A 23,089-nucleotide genomic window follows, 5' to 3' on the forward strand; every position below is an offset into this window, starting at 1 on the left:
CTAAAAATACAAAAATTAGCCGGACGTGATGGTGGGCGCCTGTAATCCCAGCTACTCGGGAGGCTGAGGCAGAAGAATTGCTTAAACTCAGGAGGCGGAGGTTGGCAGTGAGCTGAGATCATGCCACTGCACTCCAGTCTGAGCAAAAGAGCAAGACTCTGTCTCAAAAAAAAAAAAAAAAAAAAAGGTACAACTATTTTCCTATTCAAGATGTTTGATTAAGCACATATCCTCCCTCCTGACATTTCACCAAAAAAAGAATAGTAAAGGGGAAAAAGGCATAAACTCATAACAGCAAAGAGCATGGAGAGGGGCTTCCATCAGAAGACAAATATTTTTAGCAAATTTCTGCCAGCCAAAAAGAGCATGCAAGAAATTTTGAAGTTTGTGGAAGAGGATGAAGTCAATCTGCCCAGCAGAACCTAGGAGAGCTTCTGGACTTGAGTTGTCAGATAAGGCAGAGAAGAACAAAAACTGGAACTAAAAAAGGGAGATACTAAAGATCTGTATATGAAACAATTGCTCCTCACTCCACCCACACGCACAGAGTACAAGACAGCCACAAAATTACCACCATTAAAAAGAAAAAAAAAGAAAAATATTCATCTATCTCTAAAGAAATTACACAATGGTCTGAAAACTGAGAAAGCTGGTATGGCTATTGGTACCACAGATAAGGTTAACAATAACTGAAAATGTCACTCTGAAAAAATAGAAATAGTTCAAGACAGAAGAGAACTTTTAAAAAAATCATCAATGACTTCAGAGTAAAGTGCCCATGTAATTTATCATCCTACCTGAGAAAATTTAAAGAATGATAACAATGAGCTATTAATAGCTATGCCAGGAAAATAAATATAAACCATGACTGTCTCCTATGAGCCAAGATATATAGATTTAAATAGGTATTGCATCCATAAATGAGAATAGGATGCTAAGAAAAAGAAAACTCAGAAGAGAAAACCTTACAATCGACACCACATAAATGCAAAGGATCATAAGAGATTACTATAAATAATTATACACCAACAAATTAGATAACCTAGAAGAAATGGATAAATTCCTGGGCACATACAACTTAACAAGACTGACTCACGAAAAATCAGAAAATCTGAACAGCCCAATAATTTTTTTTATTGAACCTGTCAGGCCTCTGAGCCCAAGCTAAGCCATCATATCCCCTGTGACCTGCAAGTATACATCCAGATGGCCTGAAGTAACTGAAGAATCACAAAAGAAGTGAAAATGGCCTGTTCTTGCCGTAACTGATGACATTACCTTTGAAATTCTTCTCCTGGCTCACCCTGGCTCAAAAGCTCCCCCACTGAGCACCTTGTGACCCCCATCCCTGCCCTCTGGAGAACAACCCCTTTGACTGTAATTTTCCACTATCCACCCAAATCTTATAAAACGGCCCCACCCCTATCTCCCTTCGCTAACTCTCTTTTCGGACTCAGCCCGCCTGCACCCAGGTGAAGGAAACAGCCTTGTTGCTCACACAAAGCCTGTTCGGTGGTCTCTTCTCATGGACTCGAGTGAAAGAACCAGTAACAAAAAGTCTTCCATCACAGAAAAGCCCAGGACCTGACGTCTTCACTATTAGTTCCACAAAACATTTAAAGAACTAATATCAATTCCTCTCAAACTCTTCCAAAAAACTGAAGAAAAGTGAACATTTGTAAACACATTTTACAAAGCCAGCATTGCCCTTATACCAAAGCCAGACAAGGACACTACAAGAGAAGAAAATTACACCTTAATAACTTTGATGAATATAGATACAAAAATCCTCAACAAAATGCTGGCAAACCAAATTCAACAGCACATTAAAAAGATCATTTACCATGATCAAGTGGAATTTACACCTGAGATGCAAGGATGTTTCAACATACACAAATTAATAAATGTGATACATCACCTTAACAGAACGAAAGACAAAAACCATACGACCATCTCAAAAGACAGAAAAAACACTTGAGAAAATTAAACATCCTTTCATGATAAGATCTTCAACAAATTAGGTATAGAAGAAATGTACTTCAACACAATAAAGGCCATCTACAACAAACCCACAGCTAACAACATATGCAATGGGAAAAGAGAAAAGCCATCCTCTAAGATCAGGAAGAGAACAAGGATGCCTGCTCTTGCCACTAATAATCAACATAGTACTGGAAGTCCTAACCAGAGCAATTAGGCAAGAGAAAGAAATAAAAGGCAATCAAATCAGAAAGAAAGAAGTTAAACGGTCTCTGTTTGTTACAACATGATCTTATGTTTAGAAAAACCTAAAGATTCCACAAGGAAACCTGTTAGAATAAGCACATTCAGAAAAGTAGTAAAAGTAGTATGTTCAAAATCAACATAAAAAATCAGTTGTTTCAATCAGAAATGGAGAGAAAAATAAAATTAAATTAAAAATAAAAATAAACCAGTTCTGCTTTTATACATTAACAACAAACTATACAAAAAAGAAATCGAGAAAACAATCACATTTACAATAGCTACAAAAAAAATACTTAGGAATAAATTTAACCAAGGAGGTGAAAGATCTTACACTGAAAATGATGAAGCATTGATGAAAGAAGTGAAAGGAAACACAAATAAATAGAAAAATATCCTGTATTTATGGTTTGGAAGGATTAATCTCATTAAAATATTCATACTACCCAAAGCGATCTACAGATTCAGTGCAATCCCTATTATAATTCTAATAACATTTTTCAAAGAAATACAAAGAATCCTAGAATTCATATGGAAACACACAAAAAACAAAGAACCAAAAAAAATTGAGTGAAAAGAAAACTGAAGGTTCCACACTACTTGATTTCCAAATACACTATAAAGCTATAGTAATCAAAAAAGCATGATATTGGGGTATAAGCATAAAACCAATGTAACTGAATGAAGAATCCAGAAATAAATCCACACATTGATGATCAACTGATTTTCAACAAAGATGCCAAGAATACACAATGGGGAAACAATAGTCTCTTCAATAAATAGTGTTGAAAAAACTGGATATAAAGATTTAGAAGAATGAGATTAGTCTTTTATACCATACACAAAATTAACTCAAAATGAATTAAAAACTTACATGTAAAACCTAAAACTATAAAACTACTAGAAGAATACATAGGGGGAAAGCTCAGTGACATTGGTCTGGTTAATAATTTTTTGAATATGATCCCAAAGGCAAGGGCAACAAAAGTATAAATACACAAATGGGATTACATCAAACTAAAAAGCTTCTTCACAGGAAACAGTCAACACAGCAAAGAAATAACTTACAAAATGGGAGAAAATATTTGCAAACCATACACCTGATAAGGGGTTAATATCCAAAATACAAAAGGAATTTTATTTAGTAGTTAGGAAACAATAACTAAATTTAAAAGTGGGAAAAGGCCCTAAATAGACATTTCTCAAAAAAATACATACGAATGGCCAACAGGTATATGAAAAAAAGTTCAACATCTCTAGCCATCAGAGAAATGCAAATTAAAACCATAATGAGCTATTACCTCATACCTGTTAGGATGGCTATTACTAAAACAAAAAAAATGAAAAAACAGAAAATAACAAGTGCTGGTGAGGATGTGGAGAAAAGGGAGCATTTGCACACTGTTGATAGGGTTGTAAATTAGTATAGCCATTATGGAAGACAGTATGGACATTCCTCCCAAAAAATAAAAATAGAATTACAAAACGATCCAACAACCCCACTACTAGCTGTATATTCCAAGGATGTAAAATCAGTGTGTTGAAGAGAAATCTACACTCCCATGTTCACTGCAGCATTATTCACAATAGCGAAGATATGGAGTCAATAAAAATGTCCATCAGTGGATGAATGGATAAAGAACATGTAGTATATACACACAATGAAATATGATTTGGCCTTTAAAAAGAAGGAAATCTTGTCATTTATGACAAGATGGATGAACCTAGAGAACATTATGTTAAGTGAAATCAACTAAGCACAAAAAGACAAAAACCACATGATTTCACTTATATGTGGAATCTTAAAAAGTTGAACTCATAGAAGCAGAGAGTAAAATGATGGCTACCAGGGACTAGGGGTATAAGGGTGAGGATTGCAATATGTTGGTCAAAGGATCCAAAATTTCAGTTAGACAGGAGAAGTAAGATCAAGCGACCTATTGTACAGCATGGTGACTATAGTTAATAATAATGCCCTGTACACTTTGAAAATTGCTAAGAAAGTAGATTTTAAGTATACTCACCCCCCAAAATTATTTGAGGTTAAAAAATAAAAAGAGATCCAAGTGATGTTACAACAACTTTTTTCATATTTCATGTAAATAAAGGCAGCATTTTGCATTGGGAAAAAATGGGTTATGAGCCCTCACAGAGGGACCAACTAGACTGGAAATTTTTGGTGCCTGTTCCTGGCTGTACCAGGAAGTCAACTCAGGTCAGGACTACATCAGCAGAGTGGAATAATGAAGGTCATTCTCTATTCTAGATAATTCACCTAAGAAGAAACATTTTGCCAGAATGATTTCTGGGAAAAATCAATTTGAAAGGGTATCGTGTACTTAGGAAGATCTGTAAGAGGGTTACAGTAAGCTAAGAGAAAACATAAAACTGAAGACAGGGTCTCTCCATGAAGATTTAAGCTTCCTTTTTTAACTTTTATTTTAAGTTCAGGGGTACATGTGCAGGTATATTACAGAGATAAACTTGTGTCATGGGGGGCTGTCATACAGATTATTTCATCACCCAAGTATTAAGCCTAGTACCCATTAGTTATTTCTCCTGATTCTCTCCCTCCTCCCACCCTCCACCCTCTGATAGACCCCAGTGTGTATTGTTTCCCTCTATGTGTCCATGTGTTCTCATCATTTAGCTCCCACTTATAAGTGAAAACATGTGGTATTTGGTTTTCTATTCAGGACTTAACTAACTGTAAACCAAACCTAAACATAGTAACTATTCTACTTCTCATAAGAGAAAATCAGGAAACAAAAGATGCATTTTCTTAATGAGTGATTTATAACATTTGCAAAAAATCTTTACAGACATAGTGAAGGCACAGTTAAGCGAATGTCTTGCTAAGTTATACAAAAATATGTAAGTATTTTGTGCAATGTCACGTAAGTTATCAGAGTTAAGTAAAAGCTAGCTATTCTTGTCAAGAGAAATACGAGGTTTGGGAGTTTATTTTCTATATAATTGTATATATTCTAGACTAAACGCTTTTTAATGCACCCCGATTCTCTTGGTGATGTATTTTGCCAAGCTTCAAGCTTTCACATTACATAGATAGATAGATAGATAGATAGATAGATAGATAGATAGGTAATTGTCTCTATCTTATTCCTAAACGCACATTTATACTTGGTTTTAAGATGTTTAAATCATAAGTAAAGGCTCATAACCTGTTGCAATTCATTCATTCAAGAAACTACTTACTGTGACAATGCTTTAACACAGTGAGGGGTCAATATTTCTTTGTAAATCAATTATTCACATTCCATAGAATTAAGTGAGATTTAACATTGCAGCTGTAGCAGCATCTGTCAGGCATTTTTTATAAATTTTGAAAGAACTACACCTTTCCCCATAAAATCATCCATCCTAGAATTATGAATGAATGATAACAATAATTAAAATGTATATAGTGTCTTCAAGTTTGTTATACACTTTTCTGTACATAATATGGTGGTTCCACAGTCTGATTCAAAATCCTGGCTTACTATTTTATATTTCTGTGGCCTTTGGCAAGTTACTGAACTCCTCTGTTTATCAGTTTCCTCATCTGTAAAATGGAAATAATAATAACTGTGTAATAGGTTTATTATAAGGATAAAACAATGCTTACGCAATGTCCAGCACATAGTATGTGATACAGAAGTTTTTGCTATTATTATTATCTCATTTGTGACTCACAAAAACTCTGTGAACTAGACAGGGGAGAGATTTGTATCCATGTTACATAGGTAAGAAAATTGAGGCAGAAAGCTTTCATTCTGCTTTTTTCTTCTGGATTCTATAATGTATCCATTTATAAAGGGAATAATTATTCATTTATATAGGAACAAAATTCAAAGTTGAATTACTTAGTTTTGCTTACTTGTACAATAAAACAATGCTGGGAGTTATAATTTTTTTTAAAAAAGTAAGCGTTTTAAAACAGTCATTTAAAAATACGTATTGAGTCTCTATTATACAAAGGCACTTAGTGCTATAGAATTTTTTTAAAAAAAGAATTTGGAATTAGACCACATTTCACATATTTAGCCAAAATTTAACACATATAGAAATTATTTGTTTTTCATGCCAACAGTGGTAAAAATAAATTCTATAATGATGAGAGTATAAAAAATTACTTACTGGAGCAACATGTTCAATAAGGAAAGGATTTATTGTAAAATCCACTACCTCACTAGTAGTTTGTTTTAAATTTCACCACTCATGAAGGTGATGAGATCTCAGTCGACTTTCAGCCCTATGTAGTTTATTGGGAATCTCATTTAGTAATAGTTAAGATTTGAGTATGGGAGTAATGAATTCTAGGACTAACAGGGCAGGTTTGCATACCAAAGCCTGGATTACACCAGCTGGGTATTGTGGTCCTTAATGTATTTGTAAAAGGCTCATTTAAATAACGCTCTCTAATTCAGAATCCTCTAAACTTAAAATCTATCATAAGTCAGAATCAAGTTGAGCAATTGTTTACCTTTTTACTCTCTGACTCTGCAAAGGAAGATTTTATGGAGAATAAGATCGTAAGGAAAGGCATGTTCTACATACTCAAAAGGAAACATTTAAAATGAACTTCTAGTCTCCTTAAAATACACATAAAACATGTCATTTCTTTCTTTTAATAAATATACCTTTTATCTTCTAATAAATATACCTTCTAGATATATTTAGTATATAAATGTATACCTAGGTATATATATTTATTAAAACCAGGTTCATTGATTTGAAAGATAAAAGGTATATCTTTTATATTTATTATTAATTACTAAAAGATAAAAGGTATATTTATTATATACCTTTTGGGGAGACAAACATTCTGTCCATAAGATTGATCTATAATTTTCATTTTCATATTGTCTTTGCTTTAAATATCTAGTTTCTACTTGATTCAAAACTACCTATCGGCATTTTCTATTTTCTCTAAAATATTTTGCATTTAATGGTGATTAATTGTTCCTTAAAAGTGTGATAAAACTTGTCTATAAAACTATCTGGGATTTTAAAATAAATTTTTAAAAGTAAGAATGATTTTTATAGGTAGTTTTAAAACTACTGATTATGATGGCAGCGGTGGCCCATCTGTAGATGCTGAGAAGATGCCAGCTGCAGTGCGGGAGGCATGGCCAGGGCTGCATGCTCCACTGGCCGAAGTCGGTGGGAGCCAGGAACAGGTGGGAGCCCCACTCCCTTCTCAGCTGGCAGGGTAGGAGCCCTGCACTCCCGGGTGTGAAAGTATGTTTAGTTCATATTATTAAACATGGTTTCTTTCTGGGTAGGGGAATTTGGTATGATTTTTTCCTTCTTGCTTTATGCTTTCAGTTTTCTATATTGCTTAAATTAAATAGTAGATATATAATTCTGATAAATAATAAAATTATTATTTTTAAAAGAGCTTTTAAAATAAACTTAAAAATATGACCAGCTTCTCTGCCATAAGTCTGGCTTGTTTTTGGTGAGGGATGTGGGAGTCAGCACGAAAGGGAAATTGTAGTACATGGGTCAAAGCAAAGACGAAAAGGGAGCAAGTAGACTCTTCCTGACCTTTCTGGCTAGTATTTTCTGAGTTCTTACCATGTGCCAGACTGTAAGACTAGCCCCATTGACAAGTCTTGCAGTGGCTTCTTCTATAAAAGCAGCAGCAACCTCAACAAAGAAGGAAATCCTGCCGTATGATACAGTATGCATGAAACTTGAGGACATTATGCTAAGTAAAATAAGCCAGTCACAAAAGGGCAAATACTGCATGATTCCACTTATCTAAAGTATCAAACATAGTCAAACTCATAGAAGCAGAAAGTGGAATGATGGTTGCCAGAGGTTGGGCAGAAGGGGAAATGAGGAGTTGCTAACCAATGTCTATAGAGTTTCAGGCGTGCAAGATGAATGGGCACATTAACAAGTGTAATGTATACTCAAAACTTTGTTAAGAAGTTAGATTTCATGTTTTCTTTTTAACAATAAAGAAATTAGAGAGAGGACAAGATGGCCGACTAGACGCATACAAGTGGAACAGCTTCCCTGGAGGGACTGAGATGACTGGCATGCTTTTTTGTTGTTGTTTTTTTAATAATTGTCTCATTTATTATCTTTCTTTTTTTTTTCATATATACTTTAAGTTCTAGGGTACATGTGCACAACGTGCAGGTTTGTTACATATGTATACATGTGCCATGTTCGTGTGCTGCACCCATTAATTCTTCATTTACATTAGGTATATCTCCTAATGCTATCCCTCCCCCCCTCCTCCCACCCCACGACGGGCCCCAGTGTGTGATGTTCCCCATCCTGTGTCCAAGTGTTCTCATTGTTCAATTCCCACCTATGAGTGAGAACATGTGGTGTTTGGTTTTCTGTCCTTGCGATAGTTTGCTGAGAATAATGGTTTCCAGCTTCATCCATGTCCCTACAAAGTCATGAACTCATCCTTTTTTATGGCTGCATAGTGTTCCATGGTGTATATGTGCCACATTTTCTTAATGACTGGCATGCTTTAAACAGATCTTCAGAGGGAAAGTGCTGAGAGTGGATGGAGGGAAGACACAGAAGCTCAGCTGAAGAGGGAGAAAGTTGGCACCTGTAGGGCCAACTCTACTGGGAGGTTGATGGCCTTTGATGCGTCCCCAGGCATTTTCTGCTTCATTGCTTCTCATGATTGGCTGTGATACGACTGGCCAGTACCCAAACTCTAGAATAAGCTAGAGAAACTCTAGGAAAAAACTTTAGATTTAAGGTTTCCATTTCTATGGATTTGGGGTTTTGTCTTTTGTTTTTTGGGTTTTTTTTGAGTCAAGGTTTCACTCTGTTGCCCAGGCTGGAGTGCAATGGCAAGATCTCGGCTCATTTCAACTTCAACCTCCCAGGCTCAAGTGCTTCTCCCACCTCAGCCTCCCGAGTAGCTGGGACTACAGGCACTCCTCACCATGCCCAGCTATTTGTATTTTTTGTAGAGATGGTTTTGCCATGTTGCCCAGGCTGGTCTCAAACTCCTGAATTCAAGCAATCCACCCACCTCAGCCTCCCAAAGTGCTAGGATTTTTGGGGGTTTTTTTGAGTCAAGGTCTCACTCTGTTGCCCAGACTGGAGTGCAATGGGGAGATCTCGGCTCACTTGAACTTCAGCCTCCCAGGCTCAAGTTGCTGCATGTGGTATGAGCCACCACACCCAACCAGGTCTCCATTTCTTTCCCACAGCAACCTCCCATATTATTCATTTAAAAAAATTTCTCATTAACTTTAAAGGACATATTATATGGTAACATAGTTACTGTGGCTTAACAGCCATCAGGACATCATAAATCAGTCTCCTGAAATGCACATTCTAGAGGATTATATTGAGTGCATATCTATAAACATATAGCCACAACAAAACAGACTCTCTGAGCTTGAGTACTTAAAAAACAATGGAGGAATTTGGAGGCAATTCCAATGAGAAAATTACAAAATTTTATATCTCCCACTTCCTGAGGTGATAACATTCCCATTAATACCTGCAACAGCAATGTTGGCCTTCCCATACTCTACAGACAAAATTGAAAACTAAAGGCTCTGTTCAATTGATTCAAGATAATTATTAAATTTTAAAATGAAGCAGTTTAATCTGTTTAAAAATAGAAGCTCCAGGATAGACCTTTAAAATAAAATATATTTTTGTCCTTGTAAAGAAAACTTTACAAAAAAAGTTGTATTTATTATAGAATTAAAATGGTATGAATTAGCAATATTATATTTTAGAAAAATAAAAAGAATTGAAATCGATCATGTTTGTTTCTGAACCTGTCTTATAGAATTTCTCACTTTATTTCTCAAGTTGTAAGAATATGTTCATGTTGCAAGGCAGTTAGTAGATAACTGGCTGCTTGGGGACAGGACTTCTGTCTTATCCATCTTTATAGTCCATAGAGCCAAAACCTGGAGTATGACATCCAATAAATAGCTACTGATTAACAAATGGTGCTTCACAGAATATTAACCTAGATTCTCCAAAATTTGAGACATCTCACACAATTTAGAAAAGTACACAGGCATGAGAATGGGTTTGCACAGCTTAATACAATTACAAACAAGTACTATACCATAAGTCTTATTAATTCAAACACTGGCCAGGCGCAGTGGCTCACGTCTGTAATCCCAGCACTTTGGGAGGCCGAGGCAGGCAGATCAAGACGTCAGGAGTTCAAGACCAGCCTAGCCAATATGGTGAAACCCCATCTCTACTAAAAATACAAAAATTAGCTAAGCGTGGTGGCACACACCTGTAATCCCAGCTACTCGGGAGGCTGAGGCAGGAGAATCGCTTGAACTCAGGAGGTGGAGGTTGCAGTGTGCCAAGATCACGCCATTGCACTCCAGCCTGGGTGACAGAGCAAGACTCCGTCTCGAAAAAAAAAATTCAAACACCACATGTGAATATTAGATTAATGATCTGGAGCAGCAAAATAGAAGAATAAAATGTGTTAACACTGAAACACAAGAAGTGGATTGCGTCAAATTGAAAAGATGTAAAGCTTTTGGTTTGGAAAACTCATTACCCTACTCATTTCAGCTACCAGTGAAAAGGCATATTTTCCAAAGGCACAAGTAATAGCAAACAGATTCCCACTGATGGGTTTTCTGTTATCAACACAAAATTATACAAATACTTAAAACCTGAGACAGTCAACAAATTGAATAATTCAGGCAAAAGATTACATACAGTGCCAATTTTCTTTCAGAACCAGAGGAAAAAAGTAAATTACACAGTTTGGGTTTTTTTGTTTTTTTGATTTTTGTTTTGACTTTCATCTGAGCCTTTGACTTTTAAAAGATCATTTTGACCAGTATTGTTTTTACAATGCTGTTAACATGCTACTGTTTTGCTTGTTTTCCTTTTTTTCTCTCTGTGAATCAAAGGTATTATCAGGCTGTTCTTCCTAAAGAGGAAATTGTGATAATGAAGCTGGAGAGAAAAAATTTGAGCCACAAGCCCTTTTGATGTGACTGTTTGACTCTCACTTGCTGTATGTATTAATATGACATAAACATATAAGTTTTGGGGGCATTTGTCACCTGGGGGATATTGCAGGATTCATTTAGGAGAGAGGGTCAGGAGTCTTGCCAAGACATCTTCGAAAAAGGAAATCTAGAACTGTACCCAAAGGAGAGTGAAACAGTCACTGTTCCATTACTGCTTTCAGAAGCCTAGTTCTGCAGATGACTGAGTTTGCTCTTTCTGGGAGGAACCCAATACATCCTAGGGAAAGAATCATCTAAAGATGGAATGAGGAGGAAGGGAAGGAAATCAGGGAAAAGAGAAGAAGAGAGTCCATTCTTATATTCGAGCTACTTTTCTCTCTCTAGAATTGTGCAAGTCTTTACTAGAATGCTAACAACCAAACAAGCATGCAACAATTACTTAAATGTTGCACTCATTCTTGCTTAGATGTTGCTGTTAGCCAGAAGCCCATGTCTTAATCTCATAATTGTTCTTTAAGAATAAAGGATGTGATTTAATATATAGAGGAGAGAAACCAACTGGACCTGAACAATGGGGGTCTAACACTAGTGTCCACCAGAGCACATGGGAATGGCGTCTAGAGGTCATGACTACAGTGACTTTTGGAATATCACTAAGACCTTGAGAAGCAGCTTAGGCAGACTTCAGACCCTCCAAGGTACCAACAAAATATTTTTTTCCTCTACAGCAGGTGCCCATAATCAGAATCCAAAGAACCAATGGCCCCTACATAAAATTTAGGCTGTCTATGAACTTGTATGGGGAAAAAATAACATCTCCATTTCCAATAACACCCAACTGAAATTTAGTATAATTAAATTGCCAATGTAGGCAACAACTATAGAAAAAATTAGAAATCAGATATTTCCATCAATATAGAGTTGTTACAAACATTTCAAGATATTATTTATGCTTGTCCCTATTATAAAATTATGGTTATAGGTCGAGCACAGAGGCTCACGCCTGTATTCCCAGCACTTTGGGAGGCTGAGGCAGGCGGATCACTCAGGGTCAGGAGTTTGAGACCAGCCTGGCCAACATCCTTAACGGGTAAGAGATTTACCAGATTTCAGATATCTAATTAGACTCCCTTTCTCAAACTCTCCTCTAAGATAAGTTGCCTGATGAGTAGTAATCCAGGTAAAACTCCAAGGCCTGCTCTGATCCTCTTAGCTGCATATTCTTTTTTTTTTTTTTCTTTTTTAGATGGAGTTTTGCTGTTTCACCCAGGCTGGAGTGAAGTGGTGCGATCTCGGCTCACTGCAACCTGTCCCCAGGTTCAAGTGATTCTCCTGCCTCAGCCTCCCGAGTAGCTGGGATTACATGTGTTTGCCACCATGCCTGGATAATTTTTGTATTTTTAGTAGAGACAAGGTTTCACCATGTTGGTCAGGATGGTCCCGAACTCTTGACCTCAGGTGATCCACCTACCTCAGCCTCCCAAAGTGCTAGGATTACAGGTGTGAGCCACCATGCCTGGCCAGCTGTATATTCTTGTAGAGCTCATGTTAAAGCTAATGAAAACATCTCATGTTAAAAACATAAAACTAAGAAGAAAGAACAACCTAAGGGTTTTGAATTGGTGCATAAGCTTTCTACACCCAGTAACTTTTGGGTATGAGTTTATGGCATTTCGGTCCATGTCTAGTTATCAATGTAAATAAATCACTGCAATTTAGACAGCATCATGGTCATCATTCAAATCATTTTTTCTTCAGAAAGAAGACTATGTAGTTCACTGAGGGGGAAAAAGCTAGATATAAAGTGAATTCCCATTATTGGGGAAATGGCTGAAATAAATTATGGTATAATGACAACATGGAATACTATTTAGTCATTATAACAATAGATTAGAATTAAGCTATTGCCTTGAAGATATGAACTTGAAGTATTCTTGGATGGGAAAGATATTTTGTAAAAAAAAAAAAAAAAAAGTAATAAAAACAATGACCCAAATCCTCTATGTGAATATTATCCTGTGTACATGTATGTGTATATGTTCATATAAGATTGTAAGAGGATGGAGAAAACTATAAAATCATACATATTTGGCTGTTATTAGGTTCTTCTTAGGCAGAGGAAAGGAGAAGAAGGAATTTATGCAAAAATGGGAAATAAAAACTTCAATTACAAATAACATATATATCATAATCACATTCATACATTATATAAAAGAGAAAAATCAACTCCCCATATTGGAGGAAATGAAAAAGAAGAAATCAGAGTGAATAAGTAAGGTAAAAACAATTGAGGAGTAGGAAATAATCCCAGAATAGCAAAGTAAGATCCTCCAAAAATCTACTCCTCCACAAAAGCAGTGAAAACACTGGGAAAAAAAACTGTCAAAGTTAATTTTTTTTTACTAGAGAGCATCTGGAAAGATGGTGGGATAGGAAACACCAGCAATCTGTCTCCCCACCTAGACAACAATTGCACTGGCAGAATCTGTCTGATATAACTATTTTGGAACTCTGGATTCTATTGAATGTTTGAAAGTTTCAGAGGTGGGACAGAGCAGTTAAAGGAACAGAGTTTTTGTTTGTTATTGAAGTTTAACTGGTATAAATTCAAGTTAGAGTGCTATAACTCTAAGATGTTAAATGTGATCCCAATGGTAACCATAAATAAAATAGCTATCGAATATATATACATCCTTTGAGATTTTATATATATATATATATGACAAAGGAAATGAAAAAGGAATTTAAATGTTTCAATATTAAAAAAAAAACTAAACACAAAAGAAGGCAGTAATCCAGGAAATGAGGGATTAAAAAAAGCTACAAGGTATATAAAAAACAAATAGCAAAATGACAGAAGTAGGTCTTCATCAGTAATTACTTTAAATATTAATGGATTAAATTTTTTCAATCAAAAGACAGAGATTGGCAGAATGGATTAAAAAAACCATAATCCAACTATATGCTGTCTACCACAGACTCACTTTAGATTCAAAGACACAAATAGGTTGTAAGTGAAAGGATACATAAAAATATTCCCTGCAAATAATAACCAAAAGAAGAGAGTGGGATGACTCGCTTATGATGGTTTGACTTTTATAATTTTTCAACTTTACAATTGTGCAAAAGTGACACACATTTAATAGAAACTGTATTTTGAGTACTCATATAACCATTCTGTTTTTCACTTTCAGTAAGGTGTACAATAAAATACACGAGCTGTCCAATATGTTACTATAAAATAGGGTTTGTATTAGATGGTTTGTCCAACTGTAGGCTAATGTAAATGTTCTGAGCACATTTAAGGTGAAGGCTAAGCTAAGCTACAATGTTCTATAGGTTCGATGTATTAAATGTATTTTTGACTTACAATAGTTTCAACTTACAATGGGTTTATAAGGCTATAACTCCATAATAAGTTGAGGAGAATCAGTATCAACAAAATAGGCTTTAAATCAACAACGGTGGCTGGGCGCAGTGGCTAACTCCTGTGATCCCAGCACTTTGGGAGGCCGAGGTCAGGAGATCAAGACCATCCTGGCCAACATGGTGAAACCCTGTCTCTAGTAAAAATACAAAAATTAGCCAGGCATGGTGGCATGCGCCTGTAGTCCCAGCTACTCAGGAGGCTGAGGCAGGAGAATCGCGTGAACCTGGAAGGCAGAGGTTGCAGTGAGCCGAGATCATGCCACTGCACTCCAGCCTGGGCAACAGAGCAAGACTCCATCTCAAAAAAAGAAAAATAAATCAAAAATGGTTAGAAGAGATAAAGAAGGACATTATATATTAATAAAAGTTTCAATATAAAAAGAAGATATAACAATTGTAAATATTTACACACCTAATGACAGACCATCAAAATATCTGAAGCAAAAAATTGATAGAACTGAAAGAAGGCCAGGTGCAGTGGCTCATGACTGTAATCTCAGCACTTTGGGAGGCCAAGGTGGGCAGATCACTTGAGGTCAGGAGTTCAAGACCAGCCTGGCCAACGTGGCAAAACCCTGTCTCTACTAAAAATACAAAAATTAGCCAGGCATGGTGGCGTGTGCTTGTAATCCCAGCTACTCAGGAGACTGAGTCAGGAGAATCACCTGAACCCAGGAGGCGAAGGTTGCAGTGAACTGAGATCGTGCCACTGCACTCCAGCCTGGGCAACAGAGCAAGACTCCATCTCAAGAAAAAAAAAAGAAAGAAAGAAAAAAGAAAAGAAACAGACAAATCTACAATAATAGTTGGAGACTTGAATACCCCACTCTCAATAATGGATAGAACAACTAGACTGAAGACAAGTAAGGAAACAGAGAAATAACACAATTCCACTTCTAGGTATAAACCCAAGAGAACCAGAAACGTTTCCACACAAAAACTTGCACGTGAATATTCACAGAAGCATTATTGATAATACTTTTAAAAAATGTATATGCAACCCTAATTTCCAACAATGGATGACTGGATAAAGAAAATGTGATAGAGCCATATGACGGAATATTACTCAGCACTAAAAAGAAATGAAGTACTGACACATGCTATATCACAGATGCATTCTGAAAACATCATGCAAAATAAAAGAAGGCAGATACAAAGGACCACATATTGTCTGATGCTTTTTATATAAAAGTTTCAGAATAAGAAAATCCATAGAGATTGAAACTAGATTAGTTTTGGCCAGGAGCTGAGGGAAAGGGGAAATAAGCAACAGGGAATATGCCTTTTTTTTTGCAATGATGAGAATATTCTAAAATTAGATAGTGGTGATGGTCTGAATAGAAGATTCAGGATCAGGTTATCAAAGATGTGATAAGAGAACAGAACACTCTAAGCTTTCAGCACATCAATTTACTCTCTTGTCACTTTAACTCCTCATCAGAGTTACTAGGTTATTTTATTGTGTTCTATATTATCTTTTACCCAAAAGGTCTTGGTTGGCAAAAGTTTCCCCTTTCCTTAAAGTTAAATATATATTTAAATAGTTATAAAATACATAAGGAAAAAATGGTGAAAATAAAAACCCAGATATAGAATACAACCTAGAAAAAGTCCTTGCTGAAACATAGTATGAACATTAACTATGGGCCTTTTCCTTTTTCACATTATAATTTGTTTTCAAAATGTAACTAATGTTAACTCCAGAAGTACCAGATGTCACATAAAGCTTATTTCACTTTCACAAAACCTAACTGTACTACATAGTGCTTTACAAAATGCAGGATTCTATGTCTTGGCATGACATGAAGAACCGCCAAGAAAAATGTCTTAGGGAAAGACTATTTATTGGTATTTTCCTACCCAGGATATTTGGGTAGAATAGAACGAATGTCTGGCCATTGTATTTTTGGACTGAAGTATATTTAAATAGCTTTTACATATGCCAGGAATTGAAAATAACATCTTAATTTCAGCATAATAAAAGAGGAGGATAAAAATAAACTCTCTGCTTGGTGTTAATACAGATCTAAGACATTAAATGATATTTTAAGTAAAATTGGTGAAATAAACATCAAGTCGTAGAAGTGTGATCAGGCACTTCTAGCAAAAGTGATAAATCATATATTAAAATTTAAAATGACTATAGTTCATTTATTTATTCATTCAGCTAATATTTTATTACACATTGGCTATACAGCAATAAAAACAACAACAAAATAATCTACTCTTTCTTCTCTCCAAGAACTTAAAATTTGTTTAATAATGTTACGGCAAAGAAAACAATAAGATTAAATGATGATGAAAAACTTGAAAGAGCACTGATCTTGGAGTCATAAGATCTGAATCAAAATTTCATGTCTACTAATTACTAGGCAAGTGATACTGGATACATCAACTAATTTCTCTAAGCCTCAAATTCACACCGTGAAAAATGGAGTATGCTATTACCTGTCTGGTGTATTTCATCAGTTAATTATAAAGATCACAGAGAAAATATTCAAACATTCCCTAAAAACTCTAGAAGTTCTATAATCACAGGCTTGCATTATTACTGAAATGTATGGAAAGCTATCCAATTTCTTGCAATAAATAATTTTAGTTGATATTAACAGTATACTGAGAGTCTATGTGGCCAGACAGGAAAGACTAATGCTAACTGTCAAGTACATTAACAATATAAAATGACACATATGCTAGGGATTTGGCCTTTCTCCATTTAGCCATTCTAATTTGACCTGGATTTCCTCTACATGTCAATTTATGCTCATATTCACAAGCAATGTTCCAGTCATAGGAAGAGCAAATGAGTCAGACAGACTTCTATCAAACTTCCTATCTGAGCAACAACAGCCACATGTTTCTTTACTCTTCAGGACATGTATTTGTCAATCCTGTTTGAATCTTAACAAACAATGGAACTTTCAAAATAAAGACAAATGCACTTAGTAGAAGAAAATAACAATTACTGTAATTGCAACCACATTAACTTGACTGAGTTTTTGTTTAAATTACTTCTGTACTTCTGATGAAAAACACTGTTCTTAAGAATAATGAAGTGCTTAAGACATGACTGAAAATAAAACCTCACAATTAAACCCATGAGGAAAATAAATTTAACTTGGCATAATTCTGGTTTGCAAAAATACTGTCAGATAATGAACCCAAATCCATATGAATCACTGGTAAACACTATGCACAAGAAACAGTTAATACCTACAGGTGCTCTGTGAAACAGTGGAATCCAAACTGTCTGTCTCTTTTGGGTTGGAGAAATAGAATAATCCTGCTTTTCCTCAAACACTGGCAAACATATACTATGATAGCTAAAAGTCAACTTAATCCTTTCTTTCCTGGCTCAAAATAAAAATAAATACACCATCTCAGGCTTAAGATGTGATATCCCTTTGTGGGTTTTCATGAAAGAGAGAGAAACACACAAGAAAATGATCATGGTTGGATGGGCTTTGTGTAATTTTCAATCACATAACCTTGTTTTAGAAAGTAGAAATGAAGAGCCAAGACAACTATGGAGAAAATTCTGGCAGTGGCTGTACTGTGCTCTGATTATTTTTTATTAGCATTGGTTGTATCACACCCAAAGCTTCTTGGCATTTTCCATACAAATCCACTCCCACCGAGTATTCTGTATTCCGGAAGGGCAGTAACTTTATCAAAAGGTAGAGTCACATTCCAGAGCATATCATCTGTCACCTCTCACCAACTCATCACGCCCCATGTCCACACTTTCTGTCTTTTCTCTCTCCCAGCTCTTCTGGAATAACAAATCCTTCCCTTTGCCCTCATGCAGAAGAGTTTGGCACATGCCATTTTTCTCAAGGTGTGATTTTTTTTTTGTCATTCACCAACATGTAAAATAAATTTTACAGCCAATAATAGCAGGTGAAAAGGGAAGCAAGATGAAAAAAGGACACATGAATGTCTCAAAAGTAAATAGGGGGCTGGGTGCAGTGGCTCATGCCTGTAATCCCAGCACTTTGGGAGGCTGAGGCGGGTGGATCATGAGGTTAGGAGTTCAAGACCAGCCTGACTAACATGGTGAAACCCTGTCTCTACTAAAAATACAAAAATTAGCCAGGCATGGTGGCGCATGCCTGTAATCCCAGCTACTCAGGAGGCTGAGGCAAGAGAATCACTTGAACCCAGGAGGCAGAGATTGCAGTGAGCTGAGATTGTGCTACTGCATTCCAGGACTGGGAGACAGAGAGACTCCATCTCAAAAAAAAAAAAAAAGGTAAATAGGGGGATAGCTCCCATTAAATCACTCAGCATCCTCTTATTGAATTGGTCCTCCTGCAAGGGACCAACCACAAAGTCAGTGACTTAACTTACTTATTAACTCAAAATAAGTAACTTAAAACTTCAAAAACTTCAAAGCTGAAGCGCAAACTTTCACAGATGAACCGCAACAAAATCAATGCCACTATACTGGGGCAAGCAGCATAAATTTTCAGACCTCAGAAATATTGAATGGCATTGATACGTTTTCATTTCTTACTCAGTCCTACCTGAACATCTGGGCTGATGGCATTTCATGTTTAAGAATAGGGCACTCAGCAGGGCGCGGTGGCTCACGCCTGTAATCCTGGCACTTTGGGAGGCCGAGGTGGGCGGATCACTTGAGGTCAGGAGTTCGAGACCAGCCTGGCCAATATGGTGAAACCCCATCTCTACCAAAACTACAGAAAAAAAAATTAGCTGGGCATGGTGGCGGGCGCCTGTAATCCCAGCTACTCAAGAGGCTGAGGCAGGAGAATTGCTTAAACCTGGGAGGCGGAGGTTGCAGTGAGGTCAGATTGCACCACTGCACTTCAGCCTGGGTGACAAGAGCAAAACTCCGCCTGAAAAACAACAACAACAAAAAACAAAATAGGGCACTCAGCTACGCTTACCGGGTAACTGAGTGGAGATTTTCCTGTGTGACCAGCAAGTGACTGTGAACTAAAAGCATTGGTTGCCAAACTTAAAAACCTACCTGTGGGACATTAAAAGCCTCTAGCATGTATCACCTTTGGACTTACTTGTATTCCTGTGACTTTGGTCCCCTGGGAGAGAAGCATCCGTAGTCCAGGCTGGAACGTGTTGGTCGGGATGTGCAGTAGACACCACAGTGCTCTGGTTATAAATTGTATTTGTAAGAATAACATCATCGGACCCTTGGATTTCACCATCAGTGACCAAAGGTTCACTCCCATTTGATTTAAAATAGACCTTTTGTAATGTTCCTGAAAGACAAAAACAAAAACAAAAAAAAACCTATTTTTGAAACATTACTAGAAGTGTTTATTTTAAAAAACATTAAGAAAACTCTAGAGCTACTTTCCCTATGTCATTCTAACCAGGTAAACACAAAGACGAAGATGAAAGCCGTAATAGTGACCTCCTTCTTGGGGTCAACAACCACAAAACCAAGAGTTTCTCTTCTACCACAAATCACACAGCCCTGTGATGAAACATGGCTTTCTCAAGAGCTTACGGTTTAGAAACTGGGTATCCTATCAAGGTTTCCTGGTGCTTCAAAAATGTAGGGTAATTCTACCTCACCTGAGACTCACCACACAATAAAATGTGGTGAATCTTGCAGCATTCTCTTTCGCTTCCTTAGTTTCTTAATCTCACCGGTCATTGTTTGCTACTCAGGACCCAGGACATGTGCTCTACCTCTCTCTGCATCTGTCATCAAAGGACACAATGGTGCTTGCCATCAGCTTTATATTTCCCACATTTTGCACTAATTTTCGGTAAACTATGCATCACACGCAAATAAAAAATAAGAGGGCTCATACATTTATCAAAACTTGTATCATAGGAACCAAAAAAAAAAACCTCTAAAGCACAAACTAAAAGAAGAAACTAAATTATCTTCATCTTCGACCAGAAAATAAAAATGTAATTATATGAAATAAGAAATACTCATCTAAAAAATTTATTTCCATAGGTTATTGGGGAACAGGTGGTGTTTGGTAACATGAGTAAGTTCCTTAGTGGTGATTTGTGAGATTTTGGTGCACCCATGCACCATGCAAAGTTTGGCACATGCCAAGAGCAGTATACACTGCACCTAACTTGTAGACTTTTATCCCTAACCCTCTTTCCACACTTTCCCCCTGAGTCCCCAAAGTTCATTGTGTCATTCTTATGCCTTTGCATCCTCATAGCTTAACTCCCACTTATGAGTGAGAACATACGATGTTTGGTTTTCCATACTCATTAAACTAAGATTATCAACTGGCCACTTTCTCAAGGTATCCATTCATTGACAAAACAAAGAACCAAACCTAAGATTATTGAAAACCACCTTGCTTTGTCTTTAGGAAGAAACATTTGAAAACTTTGAAAGAGATCATGTATTTTTAACTCAGTCAAAATAGACAGCAGATTGTGTTTCCAGAATATCGCATTGTACTTGAGCATGCCACAAAAATAAATGAATGTGATATTGACCCATCGATAGAAATAGCCAAGGGAGATTTTCTTTTCTAAAAGCATTTACAGTGAATGCTCTAATTGGCTCTCACTTTTCTAAATAGTCCCAAGGACCATTAAAAATAAAAGAAACATAAATAAAATGTTTAATATCAGTCTATGGAAAAAATTTCTCTACATATGCTTGACACTTGGAAAACATTAACTGCAAATAAAAATAGAAAAGCAGCTGTTTCTAGCTAACTGAGATCAACAGATCTGCCAAAAGATTGTAAATAAAACATTGAAGCATAAAAGCTAAATCATGACCATGTAATGCGGGTAACATGCTCTCCAAACCGTCTGTGTGATCATGAGTAAAAGTCAAATGCAATAGGTAAAATGAAGGAATTCATTTAATTGTTATTGATTTTCAAAATGATTTAGACTTTATCCTAATCAAAATAAATGTGATAGGCTTAATTACTATAGGAAATGTATTTCACCCATACAGAATAATTAGTAATTAATCAATTACCTATAGTTTTCCTTACATCCATTTGTTAATTGCTCTCTTCCTTGCTTATTTTTGGCATAAAGAGATTTTTTCCATAAGGTGATATTTATGCTAATGTGGTTGTAATGAATATATAGGCCCATTAAGTTGATTTACTTATCTTGCTGAATCTATGAGTAGGCATCCAGTTCTGTCAACATACTTTTAGCAAATGCCAATTGTTCACAGTTGTACCCTGGAGTAATTCCCTTAAAATGAGTTCCTTGTCATATAAAATATTTGAACACTTGTTCCTAACTTTTTGGTAATAATTAGCCTTATTAATAATCTTTGTCATTTTAATCTTTCCTTTATCATTTTAACCAAACAGTGTTTAAAATGTTCATAACATCAGGCTGGGCACAGAGACTCATGCCTATAATCCCAGCACTTTGGGAGGCCGAGGCAGGTGGATCACCTGAGGTCAGGAGTTCCAGACCACCCTGACCCACGTGAAACCCCGTCTCTACTAAAAATACAAAAAAAAAAATTAGCTGGGCGTGGTGGCGGGCACCTGTAATCTCAGCTACTAGGGAGGCTGTGGCAGGAGAATTGTTTGAACCCGGCAGGCAGAGGTTGCAGTGAGCCGAGATCGCACCATTGCACTCCAGCCCAGGCAACAAGAGTGAAATTCTGTCTCAAAAATAAATAAATAAATAAAAATAAAGTATTCATAACATCTGTTTATCCTAAGAAGTCCTCTGAAACATTGACATTTTTAAGAAAACACTGACTTGGATAATAACTTTCTTTTAAAAACGCAGCTTCATTGCTCTTAGGCTTTATGTATTGAAAGCAATTTGGCAGAATAAACAGAAAGATAATATTTGAGAGGTACTGTAGTTAATGTTTTTAAAGTATATTTTGGGGGAAGAGAAAGAGAATAAACTTAAAGGACATGTCTTTAAAAGCCTGAACTCACTGGACAACTTGTTTTCAAGTATCTCTGGAAGCTGACCAACTCCCAACACGGTTGTCTACTATGCATTTTTTTTTAAGCACAAGAATTAGAACTCAATACAACTAAATGCTTTCAACCTGTATCATGATGAGCTATAAAAATGCTAAGAGGCCGGGCGCGGTGGCTCACGCCTGTAATCCCAGCACTTTGGGAGGCTGAGGCGGGCGGATCATGAGGTCAGGAAATCGAGACCGTCCTGGCTAACACAGTGAAACCCCGTCTCTACTAAAAATACAAAAAAAAAAATTAGCCGGGTGTGGTGGCGGGCGCCTGTAGTCCCAGCTACTCGGGAGGCTGAGGCAGGAGAATGGCATGAACCTGGGAGGTGGAGGTTGCAGTGAGCTGAGATCGCCCCACTGCACTCCAGCCTGGGAGACAGAGCGAGACTCCGTCTCAAAAATAATAATAATAATAATAATAATAATGCTAAGAGATATTAGCCCAAAGTAGAGTATTTATTCTTCTAATACTGCCTCATTCTTTTCTACATTTCTATGTTTATTGTGCTATGGTTAAAAGTACAGGTTCCACAGCCAG

The 23,089-nt window shown here is 36.4% G+C and overlaps 1 protein-coding gene across 9 annotated transcripts in view; it reads right to left on the reverse strand.

Annotated features, from left to right (window-relative positions):
• Window positions 1–23,089, reverse strand: part of CORIN (corin, serine peptidase) — a 244,941-nt gene that overhangs the window by 173,698 nt on the left and 48,154 nt on the right. For all 9 annotated transcript variants that reach the window (XM_055385560.2, XM_055385559.2, XM_055385557.2 and 6 more), the window contains exon 3: window positions 19,652–19,855. In XM_055385560.2, coding sequence (XP_055241535.2) covers window positions 19,652–19,855 — 204 coding nt within the window. The remainder of the gene's footprint in view (window positions 1–19,651; window positions 19,856–23,089) is intronic.

Source organism: Gorilla gorilla, chromosome 3 (genome assembly GCF_029281585.2).
Source record: "Gorilla gorilla gorilla isolate KB3781 chromosome 3, NHGRI_mGorGor1-v2.1_pri, whole genome shotgun sequence".
In the NCBI taxonomy this organism is placed as follows: Eukaryota; Metazoa; Chordata; class Mammalia; order Primates; family Hominidae; genus Gorilla; species Gorilla gorilla.